General features: G+C 35.9%; 1 protein-coding gene across 9 annotated transcripts in view; it reads right to left on the reverse strand.

Annotated features, from left to right (window-relative positions):
* Nucleotides 1–2,615: 2,615 nt before the first annotated feature.
* LOC135198194 (glutamate receptor ionotropic, kainate 2-like) overlaps nucleotides 2,616–23,492 on the reverse strand; it is a 394,828-nt gene continuing 373,951 nt past the window's right edge. For all 9 annotated transcript variants that reach the window (XM_064225768.1, XM_064225767.1, XM_064225771.1 and 6 more), the window contains 2 exons: nucleotides 11,479–11,631; nucleotides 2,616–6,650 (listed from right to left, as the gene is read on the reverse strand). In XM_064225768.1, coding sequence (XP_064081838.1) covers nucleotides 6,576–6,650; nucleotides 11,479–11,631 — 228 coding nt within the window. In that variant the 3' untranslated portion in view covers nucleotides 2,616–6,575. The remainder of the gene's footprint in view (nucleotides 6,651–11,478; nucleotides 11,632–23,492) is intronic.

Consider the following 23,492-nt stretch of genomic DNA (forward strand, 5'->3'; position numbering starts at 1 on the left):
TAAGGACATGTATGGCAATGCAAACTAGATTTCCCCAAAATGTATTTTGTAGAAATGTTAACACTTAACATATTCATACTTAACAATCGACGATCTGGATGAGAAAAAGAAAGAGAGAAAAAAAAAAAACTAACGGCAAAACCTGTCTTGAAAGTACTGATTTTAGCTAATTAACAGGACCTCCCTCCAAACAGGCTCAAGCAAATCAAGACTGAGTGCGGTCAACAGAAGCGGATCGAAAGAAAGAAGAAACAAGAGGATTGAACCACCTGAAGGAGACCTGAGATACAAAGAAAGGAAAAGTGTAAGAAAGTAAGAGAACAAAATTGAAAATGTACCGTTACCTAAAGCAGGTAACACTGGTCAGGTAAAAAGCTAGAAATAAGCCTACTGGGGAAAGGAGTGAAGCCGCTGGTGGAATGCTTGCTTAAGGGCATTACGCCAGACTTTCTGCTAAACGCCTTAGACTTGACAGTAAAAAAAAACAATGCCAAATAATTAAATTTCAAAGCTCGGAAAGAAGATAAATATCAGTCAGGCAGCAGAGGTCCTCACCAGTGGATCTGGTCTTACAGAAACCTTTCTGAAGGACAGGAAAAGGAAACCTGGTTTCGGGTGTCTTGGCAAATTTCAGACGTCATTTTTCCATTTATTTTCGGGAGGTTTAATTTTCTGCCTGAAACTTCCTTGTATTTAAATGAAATACTACTTTTAGGTTTTCATGTGATTACAATAAATATAAATAAAAAGTAGGGGGAATGGGGCTAAATATACAAAATCATACATTTTCATTCCCAGACAAAATTTCTTCTGCAGAAAAAAAGGTTGCTAAAGTCATGAGAGAAGAACAGAGATTAAAGCCAAAAGTAGCAAACTTTTATCAAGACAGAGATTTGTATTAACAGCTGCAGAAGAAGAAAGTATGGGAGGATTATGATGGCGGAGGAGGAGGAGGAGGAGGAGGAGGAGGAAAATATTGAATATAAATGCAAAGGCGAGAAAGGGAAGAAAAAGATGTGTAGGACGACTAAAAGGAACAGGGACTGAGAGATTTAAGGCAAGAATGCAGCGGCCTAGGATTAGAGAGAGAGAGAGAGAGAGAGAGAGAGAGAGAGAGAGAGAGAGTGAGTATAATCAAGGATATGGGATGGATGACCTCCAATGAGGGAAGGCAGACTCTGGCGGGAACGGGCGAATGGCTGCGTGAGATGACTCCAGCTGGACATCACGGATCTACATTAGGATTTCCCAGCGGCCCAGATGGCATTAAGGGCTTCCCGCCAGGTGGAGGCGCTGGCATTTTCAGACTTCATTCTTTCGTCTCCTTGCAAAGATGCTCTCCAGTGATGTCGGATTTTATCACTTCCCTCCCACTTCGTCTCCCAAGCTGGGACGTTGAAAGACAGAGAGATAGACAGTGAATTTGGAGTAATAATGTATTCATTTATTTAAAAGGATGGAGGTGTGTTCTCGTGTGAAAGATGTAACATTGCACTCACCGGAAACTTTTGTACTCGTAACCTCCAACATGACAGCCTTTTTCTACATAGGTTTACGTCAACAAAGACTGTTTTTTAAAAAGATCGCCTTCAAGTTAGTGGTAGTCCTTAACAGATATTAATGACCAACAATGAGTATTAGTATATATATATATATATATATATATATTTATATATATATACGTATATATATATAAATATATATATATAATAATATAATATATATATATATTATTTACATATACATATATTAATATATTATATTTATATATAATATATATATATATATATATATATATATATATTTACATATTATATATATATATTATATTTATATATATTAATATATATATATATATATATAGATATATATATATATATATATATATATATATATATATATATATATATATATTTACATATATATATTATATATATATATATATATATTATATATATATATATATATATATATGATATATATATATATATATATATATATATATATATATATATATATATATATATATATATTATATATATATATATATATATATATATATATATATTTATTAGAACGCACACATATATATATTTATTTATAATTTTTTTTTTCTTTTTTTTCTATCCATACTGTCTGTTAGCGGTCTGTACAAAGCGACTGTATCTTTTTGTTATCCAAGCCAGACGAGGCATATCCCATTGCTGCAAAGGTAAAATCAGCCCATATTCATATTTTGTACAAATATGCAAATGGTGGTCTGAATTTCTCTGCTCATATTCGTTGATAAAGTTCTCTCATGGACTGGCCACATTTCTTTGTAACAAGTGTTTGATGGAATCTCAGGTCACCTTGCGTGGTGCCAGATCTGGTACACTCTGTCTATGACGCTGGACTGAAGAAAGGGGAAAAAAAGTGGATGAAAGTAGGCGTCAAGCTTCTTTAGAGTACTTCACCTTAATGAGCTTTTTCCTCAAAGTTGATATCATTTGCAGCTTACTTCTTGATGATAATTTCAGAATATATCTCGCGAACAAGCCCAGTGACTTGCTTCCAAAATTTCCCAAATGTCATAATCTGGTGCGTTTTTGGGTAATGAAACGATACAACTTATTAAATCTTTATTTTTGTCAGTTATCAAGGATATTCTAAATTTTCATTCTACTGTAAAATATTTTTTATATACAATACTGTAGAGGATTCAGAAAACCATCTCTTATAGAAGTGAAGAGAATATCACTAACAAATCGAATATTCATTTCCTATTAACAATAGCAATTCATTAAGATTTGCTGTATCAGCAATATATAATTCGTTAAGATAAGATATCTGGCAATTTCATCAACAATAATATCAGTAAAAACAGCATTAGTGCACACACGGCCTACGTCCATCCCCAGAATCACAGACTTACAATTTATTGTATGCGAAAACTTTCAGCTTCGATACTCACAGGTTGGAAGAAGCCCCACTTTAACAAGGAACTGGACGAAAACGACACAGCTAAATGCTTCCATTTTTCTGTCCATTATCGAAACCAACAATTGAAACCTCTGTGTTCAAACTTCAGTGCTCCATGGTGGAAAACAAATTTAATAAGGGCGAACATGCTGCAGTGATGTAGCAGAATACAAACGCAAAAAGAAGCGGGTATTCTTTCTACCGAGTTCAGATCAGAGCTAAAAATCACTTGATTTAATTAATTATTTATTTTGCTATGGATATTGACTTAGCTATCCCAACCTCATTTTCAAATGACTTTCTCTAAGAAACGGCAATGTTTTCGAAAGAAAATTCACATTTGCTTTAATTTCCACAGTGATCTCCAGTGGTAGATTCGAGGAAAGTGGAAAAGGACCTTCCTGTTCGCTCGTCTGCTCATTCCCATTTGCTCGCAGTAAAGAGAATTGATTTTACCTGGGGCAAATAATTATGCGGTAATAATCAGCAACTTGGATACGATAACAAATACCAGCGGTTTTACGCAACCTTTCTCTGCGATTTTTTTTCTCAGTTGGAAAGATAGTAAAATACAGGAAGAGGTTTAATATATGGACGGTACCTACTGAAAATGTACCTTATTTTCATGTTGGTTTTATCAATAAATTATGGCAATTTCATACAATGCGATTTTTTTAATAGTTTTTCTGTGACTGCAAATTGTTCTCAGGAATGACGGTGTTTGACAGAGTATGGAGAACACGAAGCCATTCGCAGAGAAGGACTTTACTGTTAATTCGATTTCCTCACGAAATTTCAAAAGATGATGCAGGTCTGTGGTCTCGATTAAACATCCAATGTAAAACATATCCTTTTATTTTTAAACTTTCTTTTAACCAAGAAGCACAAAGATGAACTGAGAGGTTTGAAATACTGTTTTATAGGATGGCATTGTCGTGTCCCCCAATTCCTTGTTAAACTGACCTTTGAACTTTTAAGAGGCAGCACTTAACGAGAAAAATGATAATGTTATGCATCAGCTGCCGATGAAAGTTCTGTCACGTCTGTTTGCTGTGGACAGATGCAGCAAACGTACTTCATTTCACTAGATATGACGTAGAGGTTACTTGAGACTGGACAGTGCTAAGATCTTACTGATCGCTTCCTTTCATCTATGAGTTTTCATTCGGAGACTCTTCCAAGGCAACGAAGTTATCGAGCGTTAAGATGAAGGTCTATGATTTATTAGAAATGCGGACTCCCTTTTATAAGGATTTATTTAACTCTGTAACATTTTGGGGGGATGATTTTGAAGCCCCTCTGGTTCACTTTCGCGTTAAAACTTACTGGAATAACAGCTTCATGTTGAAGTAGGAAAGGGAGCTTAGAATAATCTATACAAAGCAATAACTACAACGATTACCAATCAATTACCAACAAAGTATTTTAAAAGATCAAGAAAGGACTCTGTCTTTAGAGAATGTGTATTGTACCCTCAGTTGTGTACGCTTCTGTTGACCAAGTCTGAACATTGAGTAAAGGCAAAAGGAATTTTTTTTTCAAAAGTCGACAAAATTACCTCGTTATATTATTGTCTGTATTACATTTCAGTCATAAAACTGTCGTTGAACATCATCGAAGCAAGCATTTCTTCTTTGAGGTTAATCGAGCATAATCTTTTGGAAGCCTTAAAATATCATTTGGGAAGGACTTCCTGTAGAAATGCTCAGCAATGATCTAAAGATCTTACTAGAAAAAAAAGCGCTTATTTCTATGAAGTTGCTTGACAATTTGCCACGTGAATAATGCATAATTCTTGGTAACCAACAGAGGAGAAATTAGATAAAGCATAACACATTTCTTAAAACGTCAATGCAAATGGTTATGCAGACTATTTCAAGGTACTGAACGTCATTCACAATTTCATAAGACTTTCGAACTGACATTAGTGGTTATTACGTAGTGGGCACCTCGAGGAAAATCTTGTCAGACAAGTTCACCTACTTTACTTTCCAAATAATCGAACTATAACTATAATTTCCCATCATATGAATGATTTTCAGTAAATAAGAGAAATATACCAATCCCGCAGCCATAGTATAGTCCAGTCTTGGGGTAACACCTAATCAGAGAGAGATCCCAGGTTCGTTTCCCAAGCTAGGATGATTGATTCTGGGATGTTTCGTTTAATCCCATCGTGGCCCTCTGGACCTACAAGTTTTCAGGTTTCTCGTGAGCGCCAGAGACAAGAGACAAGTCATTGTCCTGTTGCACAGTGTTCTTCAGGGACGAAAATGAAACTTTAAATTATAAGCGCCAAAGTCCCACAAGGGTTAACTAGGCAATGGATGTTGATGACTCAGCAGTGATTGAGGTGCCCGCTGCTCAGCTGTACCCAGAAGCACTGCAGAGAATAAGCAGCCTATTGAGAAAAGGCCTGTGTGTGCATATGTGTATATCCTTCATAGATCCTTTGTTCTTAGAAGGGTTGGCTTTGAAGTCGTATTCCCAAAGCCATTCTCTACCCAATGCAGTCGACTGCCGACCAGGTACCTTGTTCAATGTTTAGACAGGTTTCGCTAGATTTTTCCAGGAACTTGGCTCCAAGATGTCCCATCCTGCTACGGGATCAGTGTCGGATCCCGCGGTGATTAAATTCTTATAACAGGACACAGATAAGGTTTTTTTTTCTTTTAAATAAATCTAACACTTTACATCGATATTTATCTCATGTGAGAAGGCTGCTTCGTCATAAATATAATGCGTTACCCATTAAACAAATAAACAGCGAAGAATTCCCTCGCTTACAGATAGTTGCTATAATGAAACTGGTACCGTATACGATAAGTAATTGGTAAGTGACCATTTAGTTGCAGGTACATTTGAATTCAGTCATAAACGTTTTTTTTATGGCCGTCAAAACAAGGGAACTTCACTATATCTCCCTTCACAAATGAGGAGGGAAGTATGACGTTCAATTTAATCATTTAATTTTCTTGTCAATGAGAGTTATTTTTATCACTCAAGAATCCATTATTCCGTCTCATTGGATGTCCATTTATTCTTCACTTTTCGTTGCTATTGCAAGAGTCAACGCCTCAGCAAGGACCTTCACTGTGGTCAGCCTCGGTAACCTTCGTTTCTTTCTTTCATTCTTTGTGATTTAAATGTTTGGGATTCCGCAAAAGTGCTGTGAATGGAGCAAGGTATTAATATTCCCTTTTTATCAAAAGGAAATCTTCAAGTCATTGTCATTTGGCACTGGAATAACAAATAGCGTGGAGTTTCAAGTTGGAATGTAAAACACGATTAAATGCAGCTGTTAATGGGCAATGAAAGACCTTATAGAGCATACATACTTCTCGGGAACGACATTGACTCATTTTGCAACGCTGTTCGAAGAAATGAAAGAGAAAGACGCAACAAAGCCATTTTCTGCCTCCGTCCTCAAGCGTCATCAAATAGAGAATAATTCGATCAGCAGCACCAGCCTTTCACAACACATTTTCTGAACTTTAAGTAAATGACCAAAAGTATGTTAAAGGACTTACTTTATATTGAAAACAGCGAACGAAATCGTAAAGATAGAAAGCTCTAAACAAATTGGTCAGGAAGCTACGAGGGAACTGTAACAATCAACTTGGACTGGTAGCGTCAAACTGCACCACAGACGATTTGCGGAATTCTATCATAGGCAGCAATCCATTTTCCTGAAAAAAATAACAAGAATGAATTTAACACACGAGAACTTGAAGGAATAAATGAGGCACGCACGCATGTAAATACAGTCACACACACACATATATCTATCTAGCTCTATACGTATATATATATATTATATATATATATATATATATATATATATATATATATATATATATATATATATATACACATACATATTAATACATAATCTCGCAGTTTAAAAGGATAACATGTCCATTTCTTTCGAACCCTTTTTTCTGTTACCTAAAATGTAATACATATATAATGATTTCATGATTCTCGATTGTTTGCCTCTTGAGATTTCTAAATATTGACAAAATATTTCCTAGACTCTTACAGATTGTTTCTTACGCCCACCAACTACCCTCCCCCCCAAAAAATAAAATCGTTGCTGTTCTTTTGCTTCAGTGGAAATGATCAGTACTTGACATTCTGAGTGATTCAGTCCAAGAACTTTCTTTAAATCCTCAATGAATTAATAAGCGAAGCGGAAAGCTCCCCAGCTACAAACAACATGGGCTACAATACTTGAAAAGCGTGAAATGCGGAGACCAGGAGTTTCCAACTATACTCTGTTTTTTTTCATTTGTCCATCCGCCTGTGGTGTTTTCACATGGTAACACTGCTATGTGTAAATTTTAGGTAAATAAAAGGATATTTGGGTGTACATTTGCAACTGAAAAGCGTTTTAATAATTTGCTATATGCGAATTACACCGTTAATATTCGAAATAGGATATTGTTATTATTGTTGAATGTAAGCTGAATGTGACTATCTAAAGCCCCGGACGCAGTGTTACCGTACACAAACACCACAGGCGGCTGGACAGATGGAAAAAAACCGATTATAGTTTCATGCAACGTCCATCTTTCTTGTTCATCTGAATTCGGTCACTCTTCCCCGCTTTGAAAGTCCTGCTCCTTTTCAAAAGAAGAGGTAACAGATTCCTTTGAGATTCACTTTCGAAGACATTAAGATCAGAACTATGGCTTTGCGCTTTCCAAGTTTTTGAAAATGATTTAGAATTTGTATTTGCCCGATGGTCATGACTCGCGGTACCTCAATGCTTACAGGTGTAGCATGAATGTCATTCCTGCCCAGAATACTCTCTTGGTTCCTCATGATATGTGCTCTAACATGATGAGGTAAAACAAGCTATTTTAATAGGTTCGCTTGACCAAACTTTACTTACAAGTCATTGATATTATGGAAACACCCGACTCACCTATCCTGCATCACTGCTGATACCAAACCCCGCTCTTATGTGTATGTGTGTTTGTGTCCGTTTAACTGTAACACAATTCTGCGTAGGTGTCCTGTTTGATATGCAATATCGATTCAAAATTTGAAGTTTCCCAGGACTTTTCAGCTGAGTTGCTCACTTTTTCATTCATGCTCTCACAAGGATGACTTCTACGCGAAACATTTGAAAGAAAAAATGGATCTAGAATATCTTTTTATGAAAGGCGTCGTTCTCCTACATCCTTTAACAATGCATCGCCTCTTTCGAACAAATACAGAACCTTCTATTTACCTGGTGTCCGGAATTAAAGGTGTCAGCATTTTTGTTTTTGTCGAGTGAAATTCGCCGTAAGCATTTAAGCCTTCGAGATTCTTTGTACAGTGCAGAGCTGGATTTTTCGAAAAATGTTACTCGATTTTACCAATAATTTGTTAGCTCTCACGCTGCATTTCTTATTGAAATCTGTTCTAATCTCATGTAATAGTTTATACTGATAAAAAAGTGAGAAGAAAAATACGAGGCTAAATCTTACCGGAAGGGTGAACGGAAAGAAAGCTAAACTATTCCGGACAATTTACCTGGATACGACGCTTAATCATTACTTCACGGTATTATCACTACTCTTTTAAATTTAATCGGAAGATATACAACCCGTCTATTTTGTTCGGGAAATAATTGCTGTCAATAAAATATCTAATTTCATTATTGATATTTAGCCTGTAATTTTGAACAAAGCAAATGACTTTTGCCTGCTTTCATTTCATGGAGTATGTGTCTCTGGGCAAATTTTCATTTTGCTAAAACTGTTCTCGGCTAAAGTGCTTACGTCGGAAATCTGTAGAAATCTGGTTTATTTGAAACATTACAAACTAAGACAGAAACAGTTAGCACCAGCCTTTCTGTTAGAATCTATTTATAAACCATATACTCAGTGAAATACACATGCTATATCTCTGACATTTAACATTTGGTATCGCAACAGACACAAACAAAAAGATAGTCACAAAATACCTTCTATGCCGAAGAAGAAGAAGAAGAAGAAGAAGAAGAAGAAGAAGAAGAAAAGAGAGCGAGCTGGTAGATCAGGACATGTCCTTTAAGGTCTCGATAACAAAAAAGTATTCTGAGGACAGTGGATTTTAAAAAAGCAGCTGAAGCTTTGAAATACACTAATTCTTTTTGTTGCTGGGTTACAGTCTATTCGTCCCTTTTTTATTCTAGAGTCTACTTATAAGTCAGATGGCTTCACACTAATGCATTAGAAGAGCAACACCACGAAATGTGTTTCGTAGGACTCTACAAAAACTAGCAGTTAGATAAAGCAATTTCATTCGGGCAGTCACTTCATGCTGTTTGCGAGACTATGTACTTTCTAGCAAAGGAAACACAGAACAAACAACGACAAAGGTGAACACACTGACAGCAAGGCCAAACTGTAAAAGGCAGATGATTCGGCCTTCTACTGTAAACTGACTCTTACAGCAGAGGGAGAGGCAGGGGGTGTGGCACGTCCAGGGCCTGCCCGAGGTCAGCTGACGTCAACTTCCAAATGAGGGAAAAAGACTCGGGTTCTGTCTGGGGAGAAGGTTCTATGGCCTTAGCTCAAGTCTTGGGACACTTGTTCTGGATGGTTAGTGGATGGTTTCCTCTTAAGGTGTTGCAAGTTTGCAAGGGATAAGAAAACATGCTGCACGAACTCTCAACGTAAAATCTTCGGTAGTGTAAAAGGAAATAAACCAAAGGTGAAAAAGGACTGATGAAACACACGTGATAACCGAATATAAGAAAAAAGGCGAAAGAAGATTGGTATCAGAAAACCTCGAGTAGAGGATGTCTGTTGAAGAAGGAATGAGGATTAAAGAGGAGCGGAACCAACACAAAGGAAGTGGAGCTGTTTTTAATGCGAGGACCTGCGACAACATGTGACACGTTTGGTTTGGTTACTTTGTACATAGGTATTCATTCTACGGTATGGTCACACATTCAACTCTCCGATGACTTTGCTTTAAGACCTATTTCTGGGAGATGAGAAAAGAAAATAAGAAGCAATGGAAGAGATGAAAAGTCAGCTGCTGCTACTCTACTGTTACGGAGAAAAATCTTAGACATAAATATACTTGAAGTGCTTTATTATACCACATTGGCTCATTCTTTGTCATAGTTTTCGTTTGTGTCGATGAGTGTACAATTTTATTCATAGTTCCACTTATGGAGAATCAACAGTGCGAGCATCGTGTTGAAGTCCAGCCAAATAACGAATATACAAAAACGAAAGAGAAACCAAAACAAGCAAACGCTTCGAAAGAAATTTGAAAAAGGCCTTTCGATGACAAAGTCTTCACGTGAAGTCTTTGGAGATTTCATTTATGAAATGAGTTGATTTCTATTACGTGTCTCAGTATATTTCTGCAGAACAAAATAGGGCGTTCAATCATATACAAGTGTATATTTAATTTCGTAGTCTATCCATCTACTTATACTTATCTTTATCTTTCTTTTCTTGTACTAAATAATATTGATTTTTATTTTATCTTTCTTTTCTTGCACCAAATAATATTGATTTTTACTTTATCTTTCTTTTCTTGCACCAAATAATATTGATTTTTACTTTATCTATTTCAAGCTGTCAAAAAAAAAAGGAAGTGACAAAGGAAGAAGTAAAAGTATATATCTTTTTCTTCGATTTTAGCACGTCGTTATCCAAGCTGAAGGTGCAATATAGATAACTAAAAGATAAAACAATATTGAAAGAAATTATGGCATACGCTGTAGTGGTAACTGTCAATGAACGGAATGAGCGGCTCAAACTTGTATGGAAGGCTTGTAACTAAACTTGTAAATATTTGATCAGACATCACCAATTCCATATTTGCATAATCTTTCCGTCTACAGATCAGAAGAAGCTCGGGATTTTTATGTGGTAGCCCTACAGTAGTAGATCGAGTAAAGAGAGAGAGAGAGAAGAGAGAGAGAGAGAGAGAGAGAGAGAGAGAGAGAGAGAGAGAGAGAGAGAATACAGATTTTATCACTGAGTTATTTACATTGCTCGCCAATCTGGAATTCATGTTATTCCCTGGATATTCAAATTGAGAGTATTTTTAAACCTGGTCGTAATGACTTTAGATCCTTCAATGCCTTTGGGTCAAGACAAACTGAAAAGAAAAAAAGAAAAAAAAAAGGAAAGCATAAAAATAATAAAGTGAATAAAAGGCAAAGACGAAGGTCCTGTTATCCCTGTTGGGGTGAGGCTGACAGCAGCAGCAGGAGCGGGACTGGCGCCTCATTCCATCCGGGATGATTAGGAGCAGGAGAGAGGGGAGGGAGGGGGCGGCAGAGAGGAGAGGGAAGAGGAGGAGGCGAGCGGGAGGGGGGGGGATGGACGGAGTAGCTGTCATACCGAAAGGTGAGGGAACTACGGGTGGGAATGGGAACGGGGGAGGGGTGCAGGGGGAGGGGGAGGGGGTGAGATCTGGAGGCAGGGAGCAAGAGTCAGAGGATGTCTGGGCTGCTGCCCCCCTGGGGTGCCGGTGGTTGGAGCAGGATCCTGAGGGCATTAGGAAGGAACTCACGCCGTTGGCCTGGGGCATGTCGTTGGCTGCAGGTACATAGGTAGTGCCAGTAGTGCACCGCGAGCAGTTCCTTTTGAGGGCGGGACGCTGGCGGGATCCCTGGCATCGCATGGCGAACCTCAGCTCTTCGGCCATCTCCGAACAGAGCGATTGCTGCAAAGCAAGAACAAAAGCAACACCAAATTACCAAGATTGAATTCAAATGTGTCATGGAAGAAGAGTCCTCCTGCAGGAGAGGCGCTACTTGAATCAGGATCGCTCTTTTCGAGGAAAGTAGTCCCCACTGCAATAGAATGTCAGCGTCTTTGAAAAGTGAAAAATGTACAAATACATAATTAACTATATCCATTACATATCTACATACATTGCTATCGTAATTCGTGCAATCCAGTATAATCACTAATAGCAACTGTGGATTGTGTTATCTTACTCCCATGCTCTTCAGATTTGATAAGGCTGACTAGATGTTATTTTAAATGATGCGCACCCTTTAAAAACAAACGTTCCATGAGAATATAATGAAATCTTCTGAAGTAGTACACACTTTCGACTTCGCAACATTTACAAAAGCAATGAAGAAAGTTCATTAAGGTGATCTAATTTACAGATATTTCTCTTTCATGACTCGGTCTCATCATCGGTCAATTCATTACAATGATTTGATCTCCTATTGAGAGGTAACAAATTTCTCAACGGGAAACACACAAAAACACACACACAATCATAAATATATTGATCGATGATGAGACCGAGTCATGAAAGGGAAATATCTTTAAATTAGATCACCTTAATGAACTTTCTTCATTGCTTTTGTAAATGTTGCAAAGTCAAAAGTGTGTACTACTTCAGAAGATTTCATTATATTCTCATGGAACGTTTGTTTTTAAAGGGTGCACATCATTTGAAATAACATCTAGTCAGCCTTATCCACCGAGCCTTTATATATATATATATATATATATATATATATATATATATATATATATATATATATATATATATATATATATATATATATATGATATATATATATATATTATATATATATGTATATATATATATATATATATATATATATATATATATATATATATATATATATTTATATATATATATATATATATAATATTATTATGTATATTTGTCTGTGTGAGGGCGTAACTGTGTGAGTATCAGTGTATGTAGGTATATGAATTACACTGAGGCACAGGGATGATTATGCTACCCATAAATATTGCCGTGGGTCACAGGAAGTGGCAATATCATCACCATTTACTGGGCTCCTCTACGCCGTCCAATCTTGGGACTATCATATAAAATTTACTTCCGATAGCTGTTTCACCCTTGGTAAATACCAAGATGAACTGGCCCTTTTATAAGTGCAAAGGTTGTCTCAAATGAACTTAATTTTATTCACTGCTTTCATTGTAATCTTACAAACAACAGTCATGACGTAACGTTTTGTTTGTTACAGTGATTTTATCCAGAGATAAAAGGAAAATGTCCCAATGATTACTGAGCATACGTAGATATAGGCTTCAGGCAATTAGATTTGCTATATGAAAACTTTATGTTGCTATGCATGTTGTCATTAATTAAGCTGGCGTTATGCGAGCACGGGCTCTTTTCTGTGGAGCAGCCCGAAAGTATCAATCAACGACTTGGAGAAAAGGAAATGGTCATGAATAAAAGGAGTAATAATAACGGCGTGAATAGTGAAAATATGGTCATAGAACGAAAAGTCAACAGGCAGGATTACAAACCCTTTTAAACCCTCAGGTACTCATCAGTAGGAGAGAGAATGAAGCGACGAGTCCTGGTGATTTATAAGTGGCAAGTGAGGTAAAATGAAGAAAGAACTTATCGTAAGAACAAAATACGGAAACCTTGTACATCTACGTAGATTCCATACTGTATCTAACGTACGCTAAAAGGAAAAGAAACATCTGTCGTTAGGAGTAGGGATCGATGGAGGGAAGAGAGATCATATTTAGTAAAGGGAAAACCCAGATTTTCCGCCAAAACTGAAGGGGAGACTTGTGGTTGTGTCTCTCGAAGAGGACGGTTCGCTGTCAGAGTATTTAATGACACCTGGCCTATTTTGACCCTCAAAGGGGGACTAGAATGTAAGAGTATAATTATGTATGGTTGTTATCTCCCTTCAGCAGGCGATAAAGGAAGTAGGTAACACCTTAAGTGGAAGGCAGATCGATAGTTTAAAGATTCGGTCGTTAGACGCCGGCGGCCGATCAACGAGAGGAAATGCTTTATTGGGAGAAACCGTTGTTGAGCTCTGTTGAGAAAATTTCCCAGAGGTCTGGTGAGTTTCATTCTTAAATAATTGTCAGTGATGACTTCTATGAATTTGCATAAGAAATAGTGGAGTTTAAAGCAAGTCATTTGCACTTTTGAGGAGCTCAGATAAAAGGACACTGCGAGGTTTGAGATCTGGAGTTGGGATGCTTGGTTTGTGTCCTTTTCGGGAAAAAGGCTCTACATCCATTGCTTGTTTGGTTGTTTCTGAAACCCGTAATTCTGGGGATATCGATGGCCTGGGTGCCGGTGCTTGATGTTGATGTGGTCTCTGGTAGAACAGAGGGTCCACAGGGGATCTTTACTGGATAATTACAAATTATGGCCTTGTTCAGTTTCTTATTATGATTGAGCAACTTGAATGCAGCGTTGGCCTTAAGAAGGTCGACTGTTGCTCAGTCCTTCGGTATAACAGTTCCGTCGTGCAGATATTGATGCTAAGGTTGTTCCACTTAAGAGCCACCACTGCAGCATGCCAGGAAGCTGAAAGCGATTGAAACTTCAGTAGTGGAGAGAATCCAATCATGTCCAAGACTGGAGGCCATCATTTGTTCTAACCCCCTCTGGAACTTCAGCAGAACCTGCTGTACATTGTCGACAAAGAGATGTGTAGCTAAACACAGCACTCACAAGGAAAGTGCTGGCCAGTTCCAATCCAAGAATGTCTCGAAATACATGAATAAATGAATATAAGGCAGAGACTGTCAGGTGCTTCCATTGCCAGTGTCATGGCCATCACTAAAACCGCAGTAGAAACCCCTTTATTTGAGGAACCAATGTTTTCTTGATAAGTTCAAGATAGGGAAACCTACCATGACCAAGTGCCCTAACTGTTCAGAACCAAATCATGCATGGTTCCAACACTATAGTGCAAGACTGACGCTCATTGCACAATTTAAAAGCAAAGACACACCTATACCTGTACCGGTACCTCGGCAATTAACTTGTCAACCAGAAACACCGCCTGAAACGACCAGACAACCCGTGGAAGTAGTACCAATTTCGTGTCAAAAGAAAGAGACACATCTCGCAACCAACACCCTCACCTTCTCCTCCTCATCGCTCCACCCCTTCACCTCGGACATCAAAGTCATCTTGTAACTGTCGTTGCCACATTCCCACATCCCAGCCCCTCCTCGACCTCAAGAGTGTAGATGGGGAAACTTCCAACTGTCCAGAATGTGACTTTTCATGCACAACTTCATGGAAGCCACCAGAGAAATGAATGGGGTACCATTGGGATGTTAAGGATTATGTTTCTCAGTGTCTAGTTAAGGCTGACGATTCTCCCTGCAAGCAGCACTTCTGCAATTGTCAATCATTTTGATTGGCAGTTATCCTGTTTCTCCTACTAGATCATTTCCTTTCCCTGTTCGACCGCTTAACGTCTAACGACCAAATCATTCAGCTGTTGCTCTATCTTCCACTTAAGTTGTTAACGTTTTCCTTTAAATTGTTCTGAAACGGGATAAAACAAAAATAATTATACACATAGTACATGCTGCAGTCTTCCTTTGAGGGACAAATGCATGACAAGGGCCATTGAATACTCTGACGGCACACAGTTCTCCTCGATAGGCATACACAATCAAACATCTTACTTTGAGTTTTGGCGGTGAAACCGCTTTTTCTCCTTACCAACCAAATGTTTTTTTATTTTTCCTCCATTGAACTTTACTCCTTGAAATAAATGCTTTTTTCCCTTTCCTTTCAGCGTAAGTTAAATACGATTTGGAATCTCCGTAAATGTATGATTTTTTCCGATTTTCTATTACAATTTTATTTTTATTAATTTTTCCTTACTGGCTACATATTACAACTCGCCAGGACTCGCTACTATTGCCCCTTCTCTCCTACTGATGGGAACCTGAGGGTTGAAAGGAGTTTTGAAATCCTACTGTTGAACCTTTCATTTCACGACCATATTTATACCCATTTTAATCATGACCATTTTTTTCACTTCTAATCATTGAATAATACTTACAGACCGCTCTATGAGCAAGAACTCGTGCGGGCCTAACGCCAGCTCAAACAAAATAACAACAGTAACAACGAGTGACGTTCTACTCCCGTCTTTCGGCGTGATCATACTCAGCGGAGCCACAATGAAACATGACCGGTCCTTAGATAAACATTGACGAAGATGTTTTCTCCTGAAGAGGGACAAATCCACGGAGGATGAACTCCAGGTTTTAATTACCCAAGTTTGCAACTGCTTTGCGCAAACTTGGGTATCTCCAAGAATGACAAACATTGACGAGTTCATGGCGGTTTGCAGTAACCATGAAAAATTAGTTACCAGAAAGATACAGAAAACTTTATATAGCAAACTGAATCAAGGTGATGCAGCTATCACTATCAAAACGATTATTCTTGGTTTACAAAATATTCCACTGGCATGTAAGTCTTTCTTTGTATTTTAGTGCAACTGAAATATGTAATATTTCTCATTTTTTCATGGCCAGTAAAATCCCTTTATGACATGATAAGATGATCTTTGTTTTTTCATCACACGGAAATTATTTTGTTGACTGAAAATGATTCTTCCTTGATTTCAGTGTCCTCATTTCCAGCTTACGAATGTTTACCTAAACATATTACTCTCACTGAAGATTCTATTGTCTTCCAGAGTCAACTGTAATATATAGAAAGAGAAGGATGAATGAGCAGAATCACTAGTGCGCGAATAAGCATTATCAGTGGTCGACTGTTACCTATCATGTAGTAAAACATAATCAAATGAGGGTGAATATAGGAAGGAAAATAAATACCACCAAGGATAATAGGCCGAGGCAATACTTCTTTATACGAGAGTAAGTCATAAAAGCTAATGTCAGTTGAGTGGAACGTATTTCTCTCCTTGTATAATCCAAAATCTCATGCTAGTTAGTTAATGAGAAAATAGGCAATACATTTATTTACTTCCATGCATACCATCATGCACATAACACCTTCATTCCAATTACGAATACCTTCAAGATTTACTATAAGATCAGGAGTTTTAATACTGAGATCTTAGAAAAAATTATAATTACCATCATTCGTGATATTCAGGGAGCTGTGTCTTCGTAATCTACATGACTAACTTTGAACACACATTTAAGCCACAGTCAGGGACCTAAGCAATGATAAATTGGTTGGGGCTTACAAAACTTGAAGGAAGTCAAGACTTGAGCAAATGCAATGATTTTTTTTTATTATTACGAACCAATCTATTAGTGTAACAAAGTTTCTGTATCTTTCTTGTAATACAAGGTGAAAGATGTCTTTAAACAAATTATTCTCTCCTATTTTTCGAGTTACTTACCTTTACATTGCTTTTGCGCACTTGTGTGAAAAGCCTCGCAAAGCTGGCCTGCTGAAGTTTATGGTTCAGTGAAAATATCTTACCCAAAGTTTTTAGTATTGGTATAGTTTACGCATTTTCAAAAACTTATAAAAGATTGCCACTAAATACTAAACCGCCACTTATTACATCCGAAATCATAAGGGGCTTAGCATGAAGAACTGGAACTTGCATGTAAAATATCCCTTAAACAGAACGAAATTTGAATTTAAAAACCAAGTGAAATATAGATAAAAATATTTCTACGATATAATATTTTTACCAGGATCATAAGCATTCTTTCGTCTTACTAAATTCTCAAAAATTGGTCATTCTTAAGGAGCAGCAGATTTTAGAAAGAACATTTGAAGAGAGATTGCGAGCAGTTGTGAAGATCGATAGACAACAGTACAGTTTCATTAGAGGGAAAGTTGATGTTGTCTTCATCATAAGACACTGTGCATTTAAAGACCTGGAGGCATGTGATAGAATACTAAGCGAGGTGATGTTGTGATGTCTAAGTGGCAAGTGCCAGACAAGTTAGTTGGTTAGCAAATATTTAAGTATAAGCTGGCATATGGGTAAGTATCTGTAAATGCACCAAAGCTTGAATCACCACTAATGAAGAAGTTCCGAGAAATATAAATTTAAATTCTATGATATCTCCAGAATTCTACCGTTTACCCTATCCTATTATTCCTCCTTTCTTTCCACATGATCTGACCCATCCTGTCAGTAACCTCTCTATCAGTCTTTGGGCGTCAGTGCATTTCTTGCCCTTTCAATTCTTTCCGTTTTGGGCAGAGCAAGGGTGGGGAGTGGCGCTGTCATATCTAACGTTCTCAGTCAATTTGGATGGTGTTTCAGTGCACTACAGACCTATATTTATATCCTGTGTTTGTTTCTCACTCATTGTTTAAACATTTTTGCAAATTTCATGTTACTAATACAAAATGTATTGTTTTTCGAAAAAAAAAAATCCCTTGACCAGATACCGCTCCTAATTCTTTAATCTAATTTTCGGGATTATACTAATCTGTATTGCCCGGTCGTATATGTCTCCTTGTTTTCAAAAATGTATTGTTTTCTGACTAAATTATCTGCGACCACGTGTGAGTGTCTGCCCTTAAAATCTCTAATCTAGCCCACGGGCATTTTTTCGTTTCTTTAAAGTGAATTGGACCTTTTGTTAATCCTGTCATGTCAGTTTGTATACTAAACCTACTTGTGCTGTTTCTGCTCTGTTCTGATCAGTTGTGCCTTAAGTAAAGGGTCGTGTAGACCGAAAGATCTCGGCATTTCTCGTCTTTTCATTTTTCCTACGTGGCACTATCTTTATATATATATATATTATATATATATATATATATATATATATATATATATATATATATATATATATATATATATATATATAATATTATATATATATAAATGCGTGTGTGTGTGTGTGTGTGTGTGTGTGTACCTGTTTTGGGTATGATTATTCTTTTCTATGATAGAGAGAGAGAGAGAGAGAAAATGGAAAACATATAAATGGTCTCAAGTTCAATGTAGCAGGTAGCGATTATCTGATGAAAGATCAAAAAGAGGATTTAAATATCCTCGGAAACAGCAAAGCTCCGGACGACGCGACATGAGGAAGATTTTTTTCGCTCAGTCTATAGATCTTGTTTTGTAAATAATCTTATGGTCCAAACAAAGATCATTATCGCTCCTAAGGGTAATGATTAAAAAGGAATAAGGTACATCGTGGAATGAAACGCCTAAAACGACAAGAGGGACTAGAAATGGTTTCTTTTCATAGGCAAACTGTACTCTACAGCGTCCAACTTTTCTTTTTATTTGCTTTTAACAGTCGCACTTGAGCATTTTATTTATTTAGCTCTACCTCAACTTCCGTAAACATGACAAGGGTCGCCCTAAATCTTTTATAACCACCATGTTACTTATTCTGTAACTCGCCTCTTTTGTCCTTTTGCCGTCCATTTTTTCCTGTTCCAGATTAATAATCTGCCTATCATTTTCCTGAGTATCTACTGTGATTTTGTAAGCATATGTATATATATTGTTTTATATATATATATATATATATATATATATATATATATTATATATATATATGATTATATCCAATAAAATGAGCCCATAAAAACTCCAAAATGTAGAAAGTTAATGCTATTTGTTTCAGAAAACAACTGTCTCCCTCGACAGGCAAGTATATGAATAAAATAGGAGTTATAGAAAAGTGGTATGTATACCAAGAGTTCAAGAGGCCAGCCATTACATCACTCTATTTGATAGAGTATTAATCTTCTTAATCGCTGAATGGAGGAAGATTCTATCTATAATATCTAAGTCCCAACCTCCTTTTGAAAGGTTCAACATATTTCTTTCTTTAATCAATGTTGATTCTACCACCTGGCTTTTGAACCGACAATTGCTGCTATATGTGATAAATTCTAGTTTATATATGTGGTTAAAAATAACTGAGCTCTGTTGGCCATACCTTACTGACCGTTTATGTTGTATTAATTCTATTGGAGTGATTTACCAGTAAAACTGATGTAGTATTGGTCACAGTCAAGGCAAGGGATTTTTTTTTATACTCCAGTGTTTTTGGGGATTGGCTTTTGTTGGAGATTAATCAAGGATCTGGCTAGAGCATTTGCATATGTAAAAGCAAAACGGTTAGAGTTTCCAAGTGTCTGTGTCTGTCTTAATCCTGTCCAGGTGCGAATATTTTGATTTTATTGTTGGGTGTATCTCTAGCTTTGTTTTGAGGGGGATCGTAAAAGATTATATTAACTTTATGAATCTCTTTCTCAGTTATATTGTCAGGGTACTTTAAAAATGACAGCTGCGGACAGATTAATTTAATTTCCTTTTCTAGGAAATCCGGGGAGTAAATCTGTTAGACTTAAGAATAAATTGCTGGCCACGCCAATCATGGTAGAAATATCATAACTCAAATAGTGAATGTATGAAAGTGAAAGTGTTGGTTTTCTATAGACGGTAAATTTGTATTCTGTCGTGTCTCCAATTATTAAAACATCAAATAAAGGAATTTTGTTGTCTGTTTCCCACTCAACTTTGAATCTGATGCTGGACACTAATGCATTTAATTTTGAAAGAAATTCGTTGAAATTGCCCCACCTATCATCCCAAAATATTAAGATATCATTTACATATCTCATGCACAGCGTGCCTTTAGTTTTATTGCATATATTATTACAGTTTTAGATTATTCCATGTATAGGTTGGCTACAACTGTGCTTTAAATGGCTGCCCATGCTGCACCCGAATTTTTGTTTATAGAATGACTCCCCGAATGAAAAGACGTTATCAGATACACATAATTCAACTAACTTCATTATTTTATTTAGGGAATATGATCTGAATAGGGGGGCTAATTTTTCCCTCAAAAACTGTAGAACGTCCTGTACTGATACTTTTGTGCATAGGGAATCTACATCTATGCTGAAAAGTTTTATGAATGAAGTAGTATATGTGTTTCTTTGAATTTGTGATAGATATCTTCAGAATGTTTAATGTGACTGGGAGAAAATGATACTAAGAATGGAGAAAGTAGGCCGGCTAACCACTTAGAAAGTTCCAGCACATGAGATAATTGGTCTGAATGAAACATTATCTTTGTGAGTTTTAGGAAGGCCATAAAAGTAAGGTAGTTATGGGTTAATGACTTTAAATTTCTCCTGTACTTCAATGCTTTTCTTGGCTTTGACAATTAATCTTACTTTCCTAAAAAGTTCTGTGTGGAAGTTTTGGAGGGGATTTTTCGTTAATGTCTTGTGTTTGTGTCGCTAAGGAGTTGGTTGAATTTGTCGAGGTAAAAGTCTTTGTCTATGATCAGGATTTTGCCCGTCTTTGTCAGGTCTCCTTATTACAACATCTATTTTTTGTACATATCTCTTCTCGGCTGCAATTTCTACCAGATTTGAATTTGTAAAAAGCAACCATACATTCTAGATTATTTTTCTAGTCTATCATGAGGGCAAACGATAAGCCAAAGTTTAAGAATAAGTGTTGGTTTAGGACAAGGGGGTGTTTGATAAATCTAAAACTTTATCTTGTTGCTCAAGATTGTTCCAAGGGCTATTAATTAATAAGATATTTTATTTTCGGAAAGTCTGTTGGAATGAGTTGTGCAATTACAGACAGCAACGTCAGAACAAAATAAAACCAGATACCTCTACATGTGGTCTGATGTGACGAGACTAAGGTTAGAATGGGTTACATGTATCAATCTGTTTAGTACGATCTCACACCTCATATTTTTAATTCTTTCCTCAAGGAATATTTTGTGAGAGAGGGAATGGGTTCGATCGTCATGTATAATTTGTAGGTAGAAAGTTAATGCTATATCTTTCGGAGAACAACTGTCTCTTTCGACAGGCAAGTAAATGAATATATACATATATGTATGTAAATAAATTCTGTTAAAACAGGATCCGTCTCAAGTATAAAAGGCCTGTTAAAACACTATATTTCAGTGGACTGACTTCCACCCTAATCAAATAGTGAATGGCAGAAGTTACATTGGCAAAATATATAGTAGGAGATATACCCTTAGGTGATGCCTGGGGTCACCACTAAGCAGACGTTGGTTCTGTTAATTGTCTTAATCTGCTTCATTGTTGCTTTAAGGAAGATATTGTCTATATGGTCAGAGACCCAGGTTCCATTGAAAGGTTGATCCTATTATCTTGTTTTATCATTGAAGATTCTACAATCTGACATTTGTATCTACAGCTGCTCTTGTATAAAATTGAGGTATGGTTTGTGTTATTTATATGATGGAAAATTACCGAACTATGTTGTCCATATCTAACTGAGCGTTTATGTTGAGTTAATCTTTCTGGGAGAGATTTTCCTGTAAATTCATAGTATGATTTATCACAATCCTTACAGGGGATTTTATAAAGTCCTATGTCTTTAGATACTGTTTCCTGATGAACGTTAATTAAGGATTTCCCCAATGTATTTGGATAAGTGAAGATGAAAGGATTGGGGTGGCCTAAGGTTTGTGTGATTTGTAAATAATCCACGTGAGGGAATATGAATTTGTTTGTGTATTTTTTCTCTTTTTTGTTTTCTGTGGGTTTGTTAAAATTGCTCTGCTTCATGTATGACTTTTTCTGTTATATGGAAGTCAGTCCACCAATATATATATATATATATATATATATATATATATATATATATATATATGTATATATATACTATATATATATATATATATATATATATAGATATGTATATATATAAGATATATATATATATATATATATATCTTTATATATATATATATACATATCTATATATATATATATGATATATATATATCTTATATATATGTATATTATACTTATATATAATATATATAATATATACATACATATATAGATTATCTTATATGTATATATTAGATATTTATATCTATATTATATTTATGTATATATAAATATATAATATATCTAGATAAAAATTCTATATCTTATATATACATATCTATATTATATAATTTATATATAAATATATATATCATATATATATATATTATCTATATAATTATATATATATATATATATATATATATTATAAATATAAATATATATCTATATAATATATATATATATATATATATATATATATATATATATATATATATATATATATATATGACTTACCAAAATTTAAGTAGATGCACGTGACTTCATCGTATAAGAGAATAACAATGGAAAATGACACGAAGAAGGTCAGTATTAGTACCATGTGATTCCTCCTGTTTATTCAAGCACCGTCGAGGCACAAAATTTTTTGCCCCGTTATTGCTTAATTAAACAGGAGAAAGTGCTTGGCACTGACCTTCTGCTTTTCATTTTCCTGTGGTATTCGCTTTTATATATATATATTATTATATATATATATATATATATATATGTATATATATATATATATACATATGTATATAATTAGCAGGCAACTGTTTCTAATAATTCAGTAATATGAAAAGTTGGGAAGCTCACCAACAGGTGAAAGAAGTCATATTTATTCGATTACAACTTTCGAAGCCAAGCAACGGGCCTCATTATCAAGCTAGAAAAGTAATAGTATATAATTAGCAGAATAAAATTAGGTGACGAACAATCAAATACTCAAAATTACTTATGATAAAAACACAGTTAAAAAAATGAGTGTGGTGGCAGATGGAGGTGGTAAACAGTTCACGAGAGATAGGGAGGTGTAGACATAGAATGGGCGTTCAGTGACGGGAATTTTTTTGTTTTTTTTTCTAATAAACAAAGATTCATTAATGTTAAAAGCTGATGACTGGAGGCTCTGAACAAAACCT

This window comes from Macrobrachium nipponense, chromosome 21 (assembly GCF_015104395.2).
Source record: "Macrobrachium nipponense isolate FS-2020 chromosome 21, ASM1510439v2, whole genome shotgun sequence".
In the NCBI taxonomy this organism is placed as follows: domain Eukaryota; kingdom Metazoa; phylum Arthropoda; class Malacostraca; order Decapoda; family Palaemonidae; genus Macrobrachium; species Macrobrachium nipponense.